The sequence below is a fragment of the Amphiprion ocellaris genome, chromosome 17, assembly GCF_022539595.1.
Source record: "Amphiprion ocellaris isolate individual 3 ecotype Okinawa chromosome 17, ASM2253959v1, whole genome shotgun sequence".
Taxonomy (NCBI): Eukaryota; Metazoa; Chordata; class Actinopteri; family Pomacentridae; genus Amphiprion; species Amphiprion ocellaris.
Genome location: NC_072782.1, coordinates 17,877,900 through 17,896,824, shown reverse-complemented (window position 1 = coordinate 17,896,824; position 18,925 = coordinate 17,877,900). Strand labels below are relative to the sequence as shown.

The following is an 18,925-nucleotide window of genomic DNA, read 5'->3' as shown; positions in this document are numbered from 1 at the left end:
TCCGGGTACTCCGGCTTCCTCCCACAGTCCAAAAATATGCTGAGGTTAATTGATTATTCTAAATTGCCCGTAGGTGTGAATGTGAGAGTGATTGTTTGTCTCTGTATGTAGCCCTGCGACAGACTGGCGACCTGTCTAGGGTGTCCCCTGCCTTCACCCGAGTCAGCTGGGATAGGCTCCAGCACCCCCGCGACCCTAGTGAGGATTAAGCGGTGTATAGATAATGGATGGATGGAATGTGTCTGAATCTGGTGGAGATGCTGAGTGATGGAGTGTTTTTTTTTTTTTTACGGTTTTACTCTTCAAGTGAAAATTTTATGTTTTTTGTGTAGCTAGTTTCTTGTGATTCTGGGAGGGTGAAGTAGTTCAGAGCAGTAGTTGTGATTTATGTCCAGGTGTTTTGATTTTTTATTTCTGGAAGATAAAATATGTCCTGCTCATAAATATACGACTGGCAATGAAAAAACAGAAAAGAGAGAGGTCACAAAAACATGCATCAAACATTCAGATGAACCTTTGTTGAACATCTACTTTTAGTTATCTGATAGCTGAGAATTGTCAAAATGAATATTTTCCATACGCATGAGGACAGAAATCCAGGTGCACCACGTGTCTTTTTATGTCTTGACTCTGTGTCCCTTCTGGAAGTCATTTTTGATTGTGCAGAAGAAATCTGGACAAAATCTTGATGGATTGCAACAGATGCAACTCCTCTACTATAGTTTTCTGCCTCCCAGATGTAGCAGCAGACATGCATGTGAGCCTGAGAGCAAACATTCAGTCTGGCTGTTCGAGGGTAAAATGTTCAAGACTACTTACTGTTGAGGAGCCAGACTGGAGGTTGAAGGAAACCTGCAAACGTAGGTCTGCGTTGGTTGCAATATGTCGTAAAACTCTACACATGAGGAAAGAGGAACTGCCAGTGCTGTATGTCAGTCACTAAAAGCTTTTCTGTAGATTTTTAGGGTCTCCTGCTTACCCAGGTCCTTTGGAAACTCATCACTGACTAATCCAAGGAGGCTTTCCCACGCTGAGGAAGAAGCTTGTCATTTGACTCCCACAAATTATAGAGTTCTTAGTGTCCAGCTGATGAAGTCATCTGAGAGACGTGTGGGCGAGAAGCAGCGCTGCGTGCTGGGATGGATTATTCCTCTTCACACTATTTCAGCCCATTATATGTACAGATACTGGGGAAGCAAAACAGCTGAGATGCGTCAAATACTTGAACTTGATGTGCCAGCACAACTGTGGATTCTTTGGCATTGAGGTTTTTCTTATACAGCAGTGCATTTGCAGGAAAGTGTGAAAACAGTTTAACACAGCACTGAACCCCAGGTGTTGGTAGACATAGTTAGGGTTGCAGCCAGTGATTTTTTTATATTGTCAATTATTCCACACCATTTTTTCCATTTAAATCATTTGTTCATATCGAATCAAGTTTTAAAAAAATTGTGAAAATGCCTGGTGTGAGTGTCCTGTAAGGTAGCATCTTCAGATTTGTCCAACCAACAGCCAAAAACACAAAGATATTCAGTTTACACTGATATATGAGAAAGACAAACATTAACTCTGCACATGTGAAAAGCAGGAAGCAGCAGATATTTGGCATTTTTTTCCCCCAGAATTATTAGTTACAGAATTATGTTTTGGTGAGCAACTGTATGCTTATTCAGCTAGTCATGTCACCCATAAACAGTGTTTTCTTATGTTTTCTCTTTAGGCCTTTAATAAACTCTATAGGTGTATGAAATCACTGACAATTGGCACAATCTCTTTATGGCAGTTCTGTTACAAAAAGCTCATTAAAAAGTACTAGAAATATTTCTAAACAAAGCTCCAGACTAACTTCTTGGCACACCAGAATTTTGTCACCACACTGGCGGTTTATTCCGACAATAACAAATGAAAAAGAAAAACCCACTACGCAATAAAAAATAATGACATTAAAACAGAAAAAAGATACACTTTGGTTTTTACTTTTGTTTCTAATAAGCTAAATAGATTTGAAAAAAAAGGGGGGGGAGACATGGCTTTTGTACCCAAAGCTAAAGTAGAACACCAACCTACAGTGATCAGTCTTATTCACCAGCTGCAAACTCTAGGAACACATTATCGTCATCATAGACTGTGATGTAACAGAATGAGGATTTAAAAAAATCATAATACTGACACCACACACACACACACACAGAGCTGCTAAATGTCAGATTCATCAGTGTGACCAATGAACATGTTGTGTAGTCACACTTGACAGATATTTGGTTGCTTGTGCAGCCAAAATGGTTACATGTTGGAGCCCTTATATGTCCATAGTGGCCTATGTACTTATTGGAAACTTTTTTATTTCTAACACGTCTGGTAAATGTTCAGACTGAAACAAATAGTCTTGTGTATGGCCTAAACAAGCCTGAAATTCTGTTAGAAAAAAGTGGATCCTGGTCCCTTTGACTTTGTTGTTTGCTACTATTTACTTGATTTTGGTTGTTGTTCTTATTTTAGCACATCGAGAACTGGGCTTTATGCTGCATTGTAGCTCTTAAACTTTGTGCAGAGCGGATAAATATTTCTCAAAACTTCCACGTGTGTGCGGTTTTATAGTCACACTAAAAGACCACAAAGCCGCCAGCCTTAAAACTTGATTGGTGTGCTTTGTAATGGCTGCTCCTACGTGTTTAAAATGCAGAGCTGGAGCCTCCCAGTCTTTTTATTGTTCATCTACAGGTGACACGCTGTCTTGGGGCACCAAATATACAAAAGAACAAAACTATTACCCATCCAATAATGTTGTGGTCACGCGCCACCATTCAGCACTGCTTTAGTGAGTTGTAATTCAACCAGAGAGTTTTCTCTATGTTTAATTTGAATAGTTTTATTCACACAAGCTTAAATAGCTTTATAGTGCATAGCAGTAATTCATAATGAAATGGTTTGGAAAGATATTTGTTTTGCAACCCCCAGATGAGACTTGATGATGTAGATTATGGGCAGTTTTCTATTCTTCAGATTTCTCATTGTTGACTTCTTGTAGTTTGCCTTGTTACACTGGGTCGATTGGTGGACTCTGAGATGATTTCAAGCTGCCACCTTCTATTAATTGTATCATACAGCGTTGAATTAAATTAACACTGCATTTGTCTGATTCTGTGTTTGTCTCTCCAGATCTTCCACCAATAACCAAGATTGGCCTTTAGTCATAGAACTAAACGGATATTTATTTCACTAATTCCGCGTTCCACATCCACCATGGGTACACAAAGCCTTCTGAGCTGTGTTCTCCTAATTGCTTTGCTCAGCTTATCAAATGCTGGGCTTGTGAAGAAAATCATGCGGCATCGACGGCAGACTGTGGCGTTCCCTAAAGAACATAACATCACCCTCCCCAACACGGACCACCCCGTGGTTTTCAACCATGTCTACAACATCAATGTTCCTGCCAGCTCCTTGTGCTCAGTGGACCTGGACGCCCCAGAAAGCACTCAGCTCTATCCTAAAGATGCAGCCGTCTCTGCGGGCCATCACATCACTGAACAGACACTTGATAAGGAGAACCAGATCATCTTTACCCACCGCATCAACATACCTCGGAAGGCCTGCGGTTGCAGCGACGACCTACCCGGCCTGAAAGACCTCATGAGCCGGCTGGAAATGCTTGAAGGAGAAGTTTCAGCTTTGAGAGATCACTGCAGCAGTGCACAAGTTACAGGTAGGTGTGATTTATCTGTCATGCTTTGTCAGTCATAGTTGCATTTCACTGCCAGTGCGGTAAAATAGTCCGTTATTTATCTGACTGGGGATTTAAAAGTGCTTCACAAAGAGTACTTTGTAACCCCACCAGCCTCCTTCATAAGTCACATCTGTTCCATTCATCTGTTGAGAGTTCTTTGGAATTTGATGTGGGTGTGTAATTTTCTCTATACAGCAGAGGTCAACAAATCATCAATTGTCTATAAATGGGGCTTTATTTGGCTCTAAGAAGCAATGAAAATAAGAAGTCTAGTGGCTGCTAAAATACATCCTAGACCCTTTGTGAATGATTCAATCTAAAAGGAAGAGTGTGGCGATTTGGGAAATACATTTGTTCATTTATCTGTCTGCTGGCTGTAATTTCGGACAGATATAAAAGTTCAGACATAAAATTGGTATCTTCACATCAAACTCTCAGCAAGACAACACACAGGCATATTTCCCAAACGGTCCAACTGCTGCTGTAAAGAGATTGCATTTTAACCCTCTGTGCCCCCCAAACCCACTGGTGGGTTTGAAATAAATGCTTATTTTTTAAATCTATAAAATTACACCTTTGATCACAGTAAAACTCTGTAAAAATGAAAAATGTTCCAGTCAAGATTTTTTTCGCCTTTAATGCAATACAAATCATTTAATTTTTAGTAACTGCTGTAAGCCAATACCTATTTTCCAGATAAAACACACTTTAAGTATTGTAGATTAGCTGCAGTATTTTGCTGCATGTACCAGGTGGAGCCTCTTATTATATAATACTTTAATGGAGATGTTTCTGTGACGTGTCTGAGTGTCGGCTGAACATCATAGAAGCAGTGCCACGTCCGTGACCCTATTCTCCATTAAACTGCATCATAGAGAAAAAAAAAAAAAAAAAAAAAATGTGGTGACCAGGCAGTCACTGTTGTGTTGGCAAGCCTAGACCATTGTAGTAGACCATTTAACTTGTGAAAGGGCACCATGACAGTGTATTCTGTGATGCTTAATGACAGTCAGTGTACATGTATGAAATCAAGTAGGTATTAATAAGGATAGTGATTCAGCTATGCTATGTGTCCATGGCTGAAAGGAGTCAAATCTGCACAGGACATATTTCTAATTTGATGAATATGTATAACAAATTCATCAATTACTCATTGATAATGTTGTACTTATTAAGAAAATAATGTCAGTTAACAAAATCATTGTGACACTGGACATAAACAAAGGACTAGGCTTTGGTTTGTGCTACTATCAATCAGTTAAAAACTGTCTTGATCAGCATTGACATCCCTGGTAAAAAGATAAAGGATTGTAAGATTTTTGCCTCTCCATGGGCCCTGAAGTAACCAAGTGTGACTTTTGGTTTCATCTGAGAAATTAAGCAAACCCAGAATATTTCATCAAAATTCTTCTGCATGTCTTGTTTAAAAATTCACCCCAAATAAATTGTTTGCTCTAACTAGATTCTGTAAATTAAAAAAAATTCTGCGATTTTCAGTGCAACCAGGAAGTCATTAGAGACTCAGCTGGAACCAACAGTCATGTGTCACATTGGCCTGTTACAAAAGTTTACATCAACATGGAAAAACAGAAAAAACAGACAGTTAAAAACACTTCTTTTTTTTTAAAGGTAAGGTGGGAACAAAACCTTTCTGCAATGGTCATGGAAACTACAGTGCTGAAACCTGCGGCTGTATATGTGATCCAGGCTGGAAGGGACCCAACTGCACGAAGCTCGAGTGTCCAAATAACTGCCAGCAGCGAGGACGCTGTGTGGACGGAAAATGTGAGTGTTTCAAGGGTTTCACCGGAGCAGACTGCACTCTCGAGGTCTGCCCTGTGGACTGCGGAGCACAAGGCCGTTGTGTGGGTGGCAGTTGCATCTGTTTGGACGGTTTCTTCGGTGAAGACTGCTCTCAAAGCAAGTGCCTAAACAACTGTCTTGGCCGCGGTCGTTGTGATGATGGAGACTGCGTGTGTGATGAACCTTGGACTGGCTTTGACTGCTCTGAGCTCATCTGCCCCAAAGATTGCTATGACCGTGGACGTTGTGACAATGGCACCTGCTACTGTGATGAAGGATTCACCGGGGAGGACTGTGGAGATCGTACCTGTCCCAACAACTGTCGTAGTAATGGTTTCTGTGTCGATGGCCGGTGTGTCTGCACTGCTGGCTACAGTGGAGAGGACTGCTCCCAGCTTACCTGCCTCAATGATTGTAATGGCAGAGGCACGTGCTTCAATGGGATGTGTATCTGTGACACTGGTTACCAAGGCGAAGACTGCAGCCAGTTGGCATGTCTGAACAACTGCAACAACAGAGGCCAGTGCATAAATGGACAGTGTGCCTGTGATGTTGGCTTCCAGGGAGATGACTGCTCCGAACTGTCCTGTCCCAGCAGCTGCCTGCATAGGGGGCGCTGTGTTAACGGCCAGTGTGTTTGCGAGGAGGGCTTCGCCGGCGAAGACTGCAGCATCCGCACCTGCCCTTCAAACTGCTACGGCCGTGGCGAATGTATTGACGGACGCTGTGTGTGTCATGCAGGCTTCACTGGTGAGGACTGTGGTGAGCTGAGCTGCCCCAACAACTGCAGAAACCGTGGCCGGTGCATCGATGGACAGTGTGTTTGCGATGAAGGATTCAGTGGAGAAGACTGCAGTCAGAAAGCTTGTCCCAATGACTGCCTGGCTCGGGGTTACTGCCTCGATGGCAAGTGCGTCTGTCAGGAAGGCTACTCAGGAGACGACTGCTCTGTGCTCACCTGTCCAGATAATTGTAACAACAGGGGGCACTGCATCAATGGACGGTGCTCATGTGAGAGCGGATATGAAGGGGAAAGCTGCGCAGAGCTGAGCTGCACTAACAACTGCCAGGACAAAGGCCGCTGTGTGAATGGTCAGTGCGTGTGTGATGAGGGATACATTGGAGAGGACTGCTCAGAAGGTAAGAAGTTCTCACTGCAGGTTTTCAAAAGAGGATTTGGCAATTTCTGAAAGTTTCCATGTGTTAACTAGAAGTACTATAAAAGCAAATCCAGAGTGATGTAATTTCCTTCCATTCTCAAAATTCACTCACCACTCATCCTAAGAGAAACTATTTTAGAGAATATAAAAGAGGTTTTCGGTTTGTCTGCTCTTGGTTTGTGCTTTTTTGGCAGTTCTTCACACCACAGCCAGATGTGGCTCTGGAGTTTGCATTAGCTCTGTGTGGTTGATACTCAGTGACTGAGGGCATGGGAAACCATCTAAGACAACACCCTCAGCATTTTTTGTTTCTTGAATTTTTCCAGTGTCTCCTCCAAAGGACCTCACTGTCGGCGAGGTCACCCCCGAAACCGTGGATCTGTCCTGGAACAATGAGATGCTGGTCACAGAGTACCTCATCACCTATGTGCCCACCTTTCCTGGGGGTCTTCTGCAGGAGTTCACAGTGTCAGGAGACAAAAGTGCTGCCACTGTGAAAGAGCTTGAACCTGGCATTGAGTATTTTATCAATGTCTACGCTGTGCTGAGCAATAAGAGGAGCATCCCTGTCAGTGCGAGGGTGGCCACAGGTACGTCACAATTGTCTCTGTGTTAGTTTACAGGAGATATCTTTAGAAAATTCAACTCTTTATTTTATTTGTGTCTACCCCTACAGATCTCCCACAGCCAGAGGGTTTACGATTCAAATCAGTGAGAGAGACATCAGTAGAGGTAGTGTGGGACCAGCTGGACATTCCCTTTGACGGCTGGGAGATCTATTTCCGCAACACGGTCAGTCTGCCTGTCTTTTCTGAAGGCTTGCCCTGGATTTTATTAACCATCAGGGAAAAAGTGAGAAGTGATAAGCTGTGCCAGCTTATTGAAAGTCTCAGCAAAACATGGATTTATTTCAGTGCTAACCATTAAATTTGCTTTGACATATGGGAAACCTTAGCGAGGGCAAGTCTGGATGTCATAGAACTGCAGCTTAATTTGCTGCTTAGAATCCAAGGCAGAAACTCTTTGAAAAGAAATGACTGTACTAGCAGATCAGTCAGACATCAGTCAGAAGTCTTTTTATAATTTGTAGCTCTAAATATACTGTCCTTTCCTGACATTCAACTTTCCTATTGCCTTTCTGTGTCATGCATACATAGATGTCTAATTAGTTCACTGCTTGCAGTGTTGTTCCATGCTGTAACCTGAGAGTCACGGAAGTCACAACCACAGGTTTTGTTTTACTGTATAACTATCTGATAGTGTGCATAAACAATGACAAATTTGGGCTGAAGAAACTGGAATATTTACACATTTTACACAACTTAATCCAAACTACAATTGAAACAAATTGTATTGATCTTCCAGTTTTGAATACCTCCTGAGCATCTACAGTCATCACCCTCATTTTAAAAAACATATTAACTTAAAGGAATAGTTTGACTTTTTGAGGGGGATATGTATATTTATTTACATGCTCATGAGTTAGACGAGAAACTCACTACCACTTTCAGTACTGTCAGTGAGGTGACACTATAACCAGTAGATGATAAGTCTAGCATAGTCACATGTATTAGGTGGAGCTAAGCCCAGGATGCAGTGTTGGCGCCCCTGAAAAACGGTGTTAAAGAGAACTTGTTTTGGTGTTTGGAAAATGAAATATTTTCCATTACTGATGGGCAAACATGCAGAAATGGCAATGTTTGGCGGAAGATGCTTAAGAATTGTCTTTGTAGATCTTTACAACTCTTCACCAAGAGAAACATGCAGGGCTACTTTATTGTGCATAATCCACGTCTTTGGCAAAACACAGCATTTTCAGCATGCAGTTTACGAGATTGGAAATTTTTATTGTTGTTTCCTGTGATGAAGGGATTCTGAAAATGGTAATATAAATATTCAGAAGGGCAGAGGAATGGTAAGGCTTGTATCCAAAGTCTGTATCTGGTGAGTCAGACTCAGAAACTGTTAGCTTTGCATAAAAACTAGAAACACAAAGAAACACAAGCTGGGCTCTGTTTAAGCTAATGTCACAGTAGGGCTGCATGCTATGGCCAATATGATAATGCTGATTATTTTGATGGATATTGAACTCATGATATTTTTGTCATGATTATTCAGAGATTTTAGGGACAAAACATTTTTATTCAGCTTTCACATTTTAATAACCAGAACATTGTTGTCACTGCTGTGTTGTGCTACATTTCTGCAAACTTATAAATGTTTGCATCAAAAGATTTAAAATAATCAGCACCTGAATTTGAAGCAAAACATAAATTAAATTGGAACTAAAATGACTCACCTGCTGAACATCGGCTTATCTATGACTGTACAATTTACTCATTTTCCACCAACATCTTACATGCAGCGATAGATGCTAGTTCATCAAATGTGCAAGGAGAAGCCTCTAGTCTCCACTAAGTTACTGCAACTCAGACAGATGTGGTGACCACAGATTACTGTAAAAATACTAAAAATTGCATTCTAATATCACATTTACCCAAGTTAAATCCAAATGATTTATCAATATATGCTGTTTTCTAGCAGGGTTTTGAGCTCAGAATTTTAATTATTTTCATTGCAGTCAATCCTATTCAGGATCAATATGTGATAAATTGTGCATCCTGACCTCAGAGTGATGACAGACTGGAAGTAACAGTTTTGCAAATATCCTCCCATTAAATTTTATCGTTGCAATTTGAATTGGTCTGGATTCAACAAATAATAAATAGCGTCTTGTAAGCCTGTCTAAATCTGATTTTGTCACTGATTTTGCTTTCGGGTGTGCAATATTTTGTATTCATTTATGCATTTTGTTTCTTTGCAGAAAGAAGAAAATGGAAAAGTTTCAAGCACCCTCCCATCCTCTCAAACCCAGTTCCTCCAGACGGGGCTTGGTCCAGGGCAAGAGTATGAAGTTTCCATCAACATCATCAAGAACAAAACCAGAGGACCCCAAACATCCCAAACAGTCACCACTAGTAAGTTTCAATCCCAAAGGTTACAGTCACGTGGTGAGATCATGCATGTTTAAAATCAGCCAGTGGATGTAAATATTTCTGAGATAATTTTGTCATTTTCATGCTGTGTCTGGCAGCTGTTACAAGTTTGGTCAGATACAAATAACTTCACATAACCTGAGCTTGGAATAGAAAAATATATTAATATCACAGAGTGGAATTCCATGATGAAAAGCAGAGTTACAACAGGAAATCCCTGCTGGCTCCCCATAGTTCCATCTAATAGATTTTAGGTAAAGAGTAATAACTCAAACAAACTGAATCTCAGCCTAGCATGACCATGTCAGAGTTGTTCTTTTCACTTTCACTAAATCTCGCTCTTAGATCTTGTCCTGTGCTTGTTGAGAGTTTTATTGCACTCTTACTCCATACATTACGTTCTGAAATGCTTCCAGTTCCTTACACAGTGGATATGGCACGCTAGGCCCAACGGCTTTTGTTATGCATGGAAAAGTCGTTTAGTTTGCAGGTCTGTGCTGATGGACTCCCTGAGTCTCACGCCATTTCATTTCTGATGTCATTTATTTGTATTGGCTGAAATTTGACACAGCTCCCACAAATGAATGATAGAAGAGAGGTTAAATCTTTCGTACCCTTTCACCCCCAGAAGTCCTTTCAGCACAGACCCAAAACATGAAGAAAAGATGTCTCCTCCACATGTAAACACAGGAGAATCGTCAGGCAGTAAACACCGTGTCAGAATGAAAGGGAATCACATTACATTTCACAATGGCCTTTCCAAGTCATTTCTTTGTCTTACAGGAGAGCCAAGATGAGTCTTACAAGGGCTGTTTTATGGATAAACGATAAAAAAAACAGCCTCATCTTCCACAGTATTGGATCTTTGAACAAATATTTCTTCTTTTTTATTATTAAATATATTTCTGCAGAGATTGGTTAAATCTTTGATATAAACACTTCTCTACTTAAGACAAATTTGCACATTTGCTTTTTGAGAATTGGATCAATACCACTCCCATGTCAGTATGCTGAATATGAAGCTACAGTTAGCAGACAGTTAGCATAGCATAAAGACTTGAAGCAAGGTGAAACAGTTAGCACGACTATGTTGAAGTCCACTTTGTATCTCGTTTGTTGAATTCTCACAGATGTAATTTTTATTAACGTACTTTGAGACAAATGCAAAGATGCTGATTTTAAGTATTTACAGTGTTTACCAACTCAGTTTAGCAACATTAGCTAAATAGCACTAAACTCAAAGACGGGCTAATGCTGAATAGAAAGTCTTTTTTGATGTCAAGGAGGTAAATAAATGTTAGAATTAGTTCTTAAGTATACTAGAAAGTATTGCTTATCACCAGAGGCCTCCTTTTTCATTTCTGCTTGGGCTGCACAATTATTCAAATATAAGTATCTATCACAATATTGGCTTTCCACAGTAAACGGAAATTGATCAACTGCGACACTCGTGTAAAATGTGTGCTCTGCTCATAGAAAACTCTGCCTCATAACAAATCAAGCTCTTCCTAAACTAAAAATCATCCACCAGGAAGCAATCAAGATGTTTTGGCTTTACTTTTGGGGAACCATTATGCTGCTGCACATACAACCTTGCAGTAGCAGTCTGAGCAAAAAATTCCCTGGATATTTGGGGCTGTGGTCCAGAGTCAAACAGTGATATAGAACAGAGAGTATACCAACCTTCTGGCCAAAAAACTGAAATCAGCATCAAAGTGGAAAAACCTGCAGTTTCTTAAAAGTCCACTTGAGGCTGGCTCTAAAAGCAAGGCAATTCCCATAGACCTACATGTTAGAATGTCCCACTTTCCAGCAGAAATAAACATTTTTACAGCCTGGTACCAAAACCTATTTTGGTTTCTATAGCTTATTTCTTTGTTCATGACACTTGTACGGTGGGGGATTTTGATATAACTCACCTGTTAAATATATATTAAAGCTTCAATTTTGCATGGCTGTCACTACACAGTACTTTATAACTGCACTTCAAAAATGGATGTTTGTTAGCTTCTAAAGATGGTCAATATATTCACTTTTTTATAATTTTAATAATGAGTCAGCCCTTCTGTCGCAGAATTTTGACGCCATTTGTTTGACATAATTTCACTCCCCTTAATTCCCTTTCCAGAGATCGATGGACCCCGGCAGGTGGAGGTTAAGGATGTAACGGACTCCTCGGCTCTGATCAGCTGGTCTCAGCCGGTGGCTCCTATGGACAAAGTCACCATGTTTTACTGGCCCAGCTCCAACCCCTCAGATGAAACCTCTGTGGACATTTTCCCTCCAGATAAGCAGTACAGCGTTGATGGTCTGACATCCGACACTGAGTACACGGTGTCGCTCATCTCCAGGAGTGGAGAACTCTCCAGTGATCCAGCCACTGCCACATTCACTACAGGTAGGTCTAAGATAACAGTAACTAAAAAATGTCACTTTATGTTTTTATTATTTTTTAGGTATTTTTGAAGTCTGTAGATATTTATTCTGTGTTTTCTTGTCTTCACTGAAACGGTGAACTGATCCTCAGAGCAAACACTGACAGTTTATCCAAAACCTGTTATACATTTGTTATTGTCATTCAACATGCACACTATTGCTTATTTTGACTGAAAATGCCATGTTCTCCTGAATAAGTGACATCTGCAGTACCCAGTAATTTCAGTAAATTACTGAGAGCCTTTCAGAAATCAACCTATATAATTGTGAACCATTTTTAAAAGTTTACCTCTTTCTTTGGAGTCAGAGGGCCTGGAGTTGAGAAGCAACAACAGGGTTTGTAAGACAGAAAATATAGATTCTGACTGTTTACACACACAAGTAATGCATCCAGGTGGTCCAGTAGAACCAGACAAATCTTGAAAGTCATGAAACACCATTAAAATAATGATTGTAATCTACAAACGTTTGACAGTTTTAACAATGAGTCGCTGTTCTGGGTTGTGTTAGCAGCTGCTCCAGTAATGTGCTTGGTTGAGAAAAAATGTAAAACAAGGAAAGCGCTCAGAGAGGGCAGTACTCCGCCAAGGCTGCTCAGTCATATTATTTCTGATGGATGAAATCTTTAATAAAAAATAAACTTGCGCTGAGCACAGGCGTGTGTTATGCATGTGTACGTTATGTACGGATACCGAATCGCCTGACCTAAATATGTAGTGGGCAGTGAGAATTGATGGGACTCGGAAACACCCCCACAATTTAATCAATTGTTCCTCGTATGATTTCTGATGGATAAGTCCCAATAAGTCCGCAGCAGTCAATTTGTAGTAGGATCGCAATCATGTGATCGTTAGCAGGCAGCTGATGTAGCATTCACTTGTTGTCATAGTTACTGTGATGCCACACCGCTATCTCGCAATGATACAGAAATCTTTAACAAATCCATGGATCCAGACTATAATCCGCATCACTGTCAAAATCTAATGGCTTGGTTCTTGTGTTATTTCTGACCTTCCCTGAAAATATCTAATTTTGAGCCATGTTGCTAACAAGCAGACAGACAAACAGACAAACGTACACCGATCGTCACATAACTCTGCCGCATTCCTTGATGGAGTAATAAAACCCGACTACAGAGGTCCAATTATAGAAAATAATGTGTGAAATATTCATTGATCCTTTGTAAATCTGAAGTTGTTCAGCATCAGCTTGCCTCTCTTCTATAATCAATGTTAAAAACTGTGTTTTCTGTAGCCCTGGATGCCCCTGCAGACCTGCAGGCTATCTCCCAGACAGACAGCAGCATCACTCTGGAGTGGACCAACAGTCAAGCGGCTGTTGGCAGCTATCGAGTTAAATACAGTCCGATCTCTGGAGCGACTCACGGTGAGGAAGTGTTTCCACGAGGTCCAGGACGTACCACACAAGCTACTATCACTGGTAAGGGTCACAGAGACCATTCATTAAGTCCGACCACACACACACACCCTCTGGGGTTACATTTGTCAGTTCACATGGTAATTTTCCTTCTATGTCTTTACATCAGGGCTGAAGCCAGGAACTGAGTACGGGATCGGAGTGACTGCCGTGAAGAATGAGAGAGAGAGTCTTCCTGCTACTACTAATGCAGCAACTGGTGAGAAACACTGCTGAGCAGCTGTCCAAACAGTCGTCCTTCACACCGCTTCTTAAATACACCAGGCAGCCAGGTTGTGTTGTGATGAAATGAATCTAATGGGCAGAAAAGTGATTTATAATTTTGTGTTGAGTACAGCAGAACTCCGACTGTTAGAACATGTTTTTGTTTTCACTGATTCACGTCTCTTCTGTCAGACCTCGACCCTCCCAAAGATTTTGAGGAAGTCGAGTCCACAGAAACATCCCTCAGCGTGAGGTGGCAGAAACCGCAGGCCAAAGTGGGTGGATACCAGCTGGTTTACATCTCCAGGGATGGACAGGTGGAGGAGGCAGAGATCCCGGCCTCAGCCACCAGCTTTGTCCTGACTAATTTGACTCCTGGGATGAGCTACACCCTCAGTCTGACTGCAGAGAGAGGACACAGGAGGAGCAAACCCATCTCCTTACCTGCATCCACGGGTGGGTGGGAACTATTTTACCACAACTAGATCTCGTAGAATTAAGGAGAATAAAGTATACAGTATCAACAAAACAGCAACATTTTCAAGCAAAATATGCAGTTATGCTGCCTGGAATTTGTTCAAAGCTTCAGAATTCTTTAATATAAGTGAAAAGGACAGTTTCAAGGAGTGTAGGAATAGATAATGATCTGTTCTTTCATATTGATTTACACCAACATTTTAGTTATAATCCTTAAGATCTTCATGAAATCAAACCCAATTTTTGTCACTATTTATTTTTTTCTAATAGTCACTTAATGTATTCACTTTGAGTAATTATCTACACTACCATACAAAAACTTGGGGTCACTTAGAAATTTTCTTATTTTTGAAAGAAAAGCAGGTTTTTCCAATGAAGATAACATTAAATGAATCAGAAATACAATCTAGACATTATTAATGTGGTAAATGACTCTTCTAGCCGGAAACAGGTGATTTTTAATAGAATATCTACATAGGACTACAGAGGCCCATTTCCAGCAACCATCACTAATATGTTCTAATGCTACATTGTGTTAGCTAATCGTGTATGAAAAATTCTTAATGTGCTTTACAGGAGTTGGAGAAACCGTTTTGAACTACTTTTGTCATACTTTACATTTAAGTCATATGATTGATATTCAGGTTTTTTTGGGGCATGAAACATGTTCAGTATCACGGAAAACAATTTCTGTGGTGCCCCTGTAGCTCAACCACCAACAGAAGCCCGAAGTGTCTATAGAACCCACCACGAGTATCTACAGACCGAAACACATCACATAAATACCAACAATATGACGCTCAGAGAGGCACCAGGGTGGACTGGTCACAGATACCAGCCACCCAGACTAAGAGCTTAGATGCAGGTATATAGTCTGCAGGTGTGGTGATGGCTGCATCCATTTGGTTAGAGGTGGAGGGGAGCTGGAGGGTGGCCCAATCAGGAAGGTCAGGAGGCGGGGAGAACAAGGCTGCAGTGCAGGTCGTCTACTCCGGAGTCATCAGTTGGAATGGCTGGCAGCTGGGGTTCCGGAGAGGCTCTGAAACCAGCCACAGCTGAACCCACACATGTAATCTCCCCCACACAAAGGCCTAACAGGACACCTCCTCAGAAACCAGGCGGCACACACATACCTGTGGCTGTAACACTAAGTGAATATATTGATCCCAGGACAAACCAGTCAATCTTAAGAATTATAACTTTATATGTTGGTGTTTTGAAGAGACAGAAGATAAACCTGCAGCCGTACAACCTCCGCAAAAATGACATTACATCTGTTACTGAGTGACGTTTTCTTGATTTGTGCCTCTTTGTTTGTCTTGTAGCCTCTTTCACTTTTTATTTAGCTGACTCAGACGACCATGAGTTCACAGCTCCTACAGGCTCGGAGGACAATGTCATTAGCTTTGTGCAGTTAGACCCCTCTGAGTCCCAGTTTTCTGGGACGGAGCCTGAGGATGTGCTTGAAGCGCTGACTGTCTCAGGCGTCACGCCTGACGGATTTGACCTCTTGTGGAAACTAAAGCCTCACAATATCTATGATAATTTGGCAGTAGAATATAAAGACACTCAGCGATTGTGGGATGTGAGAGAGTTGCAGCTTCCTGGAGATGCCCGAGGCACTAAAATCCATGGCCTGAAGGCATCAACAGAATATCAAATAAAACTTTACGGAATAACGAGTAGCGAGCGATCTGCACTACTTGAAGCTGTTGCAGTCACAGGTATACGCTTCTCTATTGGAATGAATGGTTGTTAGAGGCACTACATGTATGGCTTAGTGTTGTTTGACAGCTTCTTGCCTCAGTGGAAACCTCTGTTCTATAGAGGTTAGATAGTTGCGTAGAGCAGTGATGTGATTTGCATGCTGGTATGAGATTTCCCAGTCAAGAATATTTTTACTGTCATCTGCACAACCTTTGGCATGAACCCAACAGATGATTCTGATTTCAAAATGTCATCCCACTTATCATCTGCCAAGGCTTCAGGACTGTGGCAGGGTGTTGTTTCCCAAAATTCAAATACAAGAAGAAATCCGCAGTGTGAACAGTAAGCCATTAAAACCTTCAGGTGCACTGGGTTTTACTGAACTGTCTGCCCCATTTTCTTCCTGCATTTGAGCTTTAAAATGGAGCCGTTCTGCTCTCTGAAAGCCTTGTCCCACTAATACCATCCACATCATTCACCATCTTCAGTCCCATTCACAGAATTAAAGGATTCACTAGCAGTCAGAGAAAACTACACCAAACGTCACTCGCATGTCTTGACAGTGACTCAACAGTCTGTTTTTATAACAATAGGAACAAAATGGCTGTGCATGGCTTCATCATCAGTTTGAAGACAACTGTGTACTTCCACTGCGGTGGACTACACAGAGACTTCAACAGGTTAATGTCACTGACTTAAGTGACATTAATATCTCAGCTGTTGCTTGAAGATTCAACTGTTCTGGAAGAACAGGGATAAGAAACTATGAAATCTTCAGATCGATCAAGGACCAACCTTTGTGCAGAATAATTTAATGTAATTGTGTTCCCATTTTAACACAGTTTTGTTCTTCACAGGCTTTTTTACAGTGATCAGCAGAGCCAGTAAGAAATTCATTCATTAACCTGCTTTTATCCACTGTAGCACCAAAGCCTACCTCTCCAGATGCACTTATGCTGAGTATCAAAGACGCCCCGACACCCCCGCAGTCTGTTCTGGATAATTATAACCCAGTTTCCCTCCATCCTCTAAACACCGAAGCACCTTCCACTTCTGATACTGGTGTGAGGAGCTCGGGGACAGAGCCTGAGAGCTCAGGCATGGACATACTGAGTGACCTCACAGTCAATGTTACCGCCACTAGTGTAATCCTGGCCTGGTCTGCGCCTGAAGAGGCGTTCGATAGCTTCCTGGTGGAGCTCAGTGCTGCATCAGCAGCGATGCAGCCTCATGTGACCACACTGCCAGGAGGTGCGAGGAGGGCTGAAATACAGGGTCTGTCCCCCTCCACACACTATGATATTACATTACAAGGGCTGGTGGAAGGGAAGCCATCTTTGCCTCTCAAAGTTTTTGCCACTACAGGTACATGGAGCAAATATTTCTTACCGTAGGCATTCATCTCATCCCATCATCATCACGTCCATTTATTTTCTGTCATCTTGATCATTCAGAATGTCTGCAGAGTAACTTTCTTCAGATGGTTTATGTTTCATTGTAAAAATAATCCTCCTTCATCTCCTATTCTTTTTTGCTTAACTTCTGACCGCTTACAACAGAGTACTAGGGCCAAAGACATCACAGATTTTATTCATGATATTATGAGAAAGAGCTCATAATATGTCAAGAATAATGATGTCATTTTATAAAATAAGTTGTGGTATTTCATTATTTACAAGAAAGTTTAAATATTTCAAGATTCATCTGAACTTACACGTTTATAGTCACAATATTTTGAAATATATAACATTCATGGTCTAAAGTCTGAATATTTTGAGAAAAAAGACATAATGATGAAAAAGAAAGAAGTTGTAATATTTCAGGATTAAACTCAAACCCATATGATTATGTTCATAATATATTTTATTTTTTCTGAAAATATGATGATTTTTCGGTTGTAATTAATTCCCATTTTTGCAAACAGTTTTGACTTTTATTTTATTCAAATTAGATGAAAGAGAACATTATATCTCAAGGATAATAAAGTCAGAGAAAACAAGTTGTAAAATATCAATGTCATATTTTTGGAGGGGGAAAGGCATCATATATAAACAATATAAAATGTTTGCAATAAAGAAAAAAAATCCTTGTAAAAATAGCAATATGACCATATTATTTTAATAAAATGAAAATTTCACAGTCAGTGTTCTGGAAAAAAAATTGGTATTAAAAAATTCTTTGCCTCTTTTTTGTAATTTAAAAAAATGTATTGGCGTAATGGTTTGACGTTTGTCTCATTGTCAGAGGATTTATTCCCCTGCTCTGGTCCTAGTACTCTGTTTTCTTTTTTGAAATAAATAGTGTGCTTTAAATAAACTGAATAACCATTTTTGCCGTCCAGTTGACCCCAGTCTGATCTGTCTATCTACCAGCGGAGCTGAAACCGATGGTGATGAACCTCACCATCTCTGACAATACATGGGACAGCTTCACTGCGTCCTGGAGCCCCTCTGGTGGGGAGTTTGACAGCTTTGTCATAGAGGTAACAAACTTGGAGAATTTCGCAGAGAGCCAGAACCTCACTCTGTCCGGAGACGCTTTGAGCCTTGGCATCTCTGGGCTCAATCCTAACACCAGCTACATGGTTGGCCTGTATGGGATGTATCAGGGCTCCTTCCTGGAGCCTGTGTACACTGAAGCCACCACAGGTACCTGCAACTTGCAGCGTTGCAGCATTTTGTCCTCTGAGCTTTCGTTCTTTCCATTAATAATTTGAATCTTTCCATTCCAGTGCAGCACACACATACATGTCTCTGTTGTCCCACTCACAGTGGAGCATCCACACCTCGCTGCATGAAACGAGAACACCATAATAACCTAATTTCACTGTCCGACACCCCGGCCACAGTGCACTGTACTGCTTCATCTTAACCAACATACCATCCTTCACCCTCCAGCCACTGTGCTTGTCTCGCTGAGAGAGGGCAGGGTGATGGGCAGCCATCACTGAGCCGAGCAAACGCCCCTCCAATGTTCAGCCT

At 41.1% G+C, this 18,925-nt stretch overlaps 1 protein-coding gene across 11 annotated transcripts in view; it reads left to right on the top strand.

Annotated features, from left to right (window-relative positions):
• tnca (tenascin Ca) overlaps nt 1-18,925 on the top strand; it is a 67,452-nt gene that overhangs the window by 31,201 nt on the left and 17,326 nt on the right. For 6 of the 11 annotated variants that reach the window (XM_035956057.2, XM_035956060.2, XM_055019303.1 and 3 more), the window contains 12 exons: nt 3,160-3,703; nt 5,354-6,667; nt 7,014-7,277; nt 7,364-7,479; nt 9,512-9,665; nt 11,812-12,081; nt 13,374-13,559; nt 13,666-13,755; nt 13,953-14,216; nt 15,563-15,961; nt 16,869-17,309; nt 18,317-18,592. In XM_035956057.2, the coding sequence (XP_035811950.2) occupies nt 3,244-3,703; nt 5,354-6,667; nt 7,014-7,277; nt 7,364-7,479; nt 9,512-9,665; nt 11,812-12,081; nt 13,374-13,559; nt 13,666-13,755; nt 13,953-14,216; nt 15,563-15,961; nt 16,869-17,309; nt 18,317-18,592 (4,234 nt within the window). In that variant the 5' untranslated portion in view covers nt 3,160-3,243. The remainder of the gene's footprint in view (nt 1-3,159; nt 3,704-5,353; nt 6,668-7,013; nt 7,278-7,363; nt 7,480-9,511; nt 9,666-11,811; nt 12,082-13,373; nt 13,560-13,665; nt 13,756-13,952; nt 14,217-15,562; nt 15,962-16,868; nt 17,310-18,316; nt 18,593-18,925) is intronic. The other 5 variants (XM_035956059.2, XM_023287764.3, XM_055019305.1 and 2 more) reach the window with 3 other exon arrangements.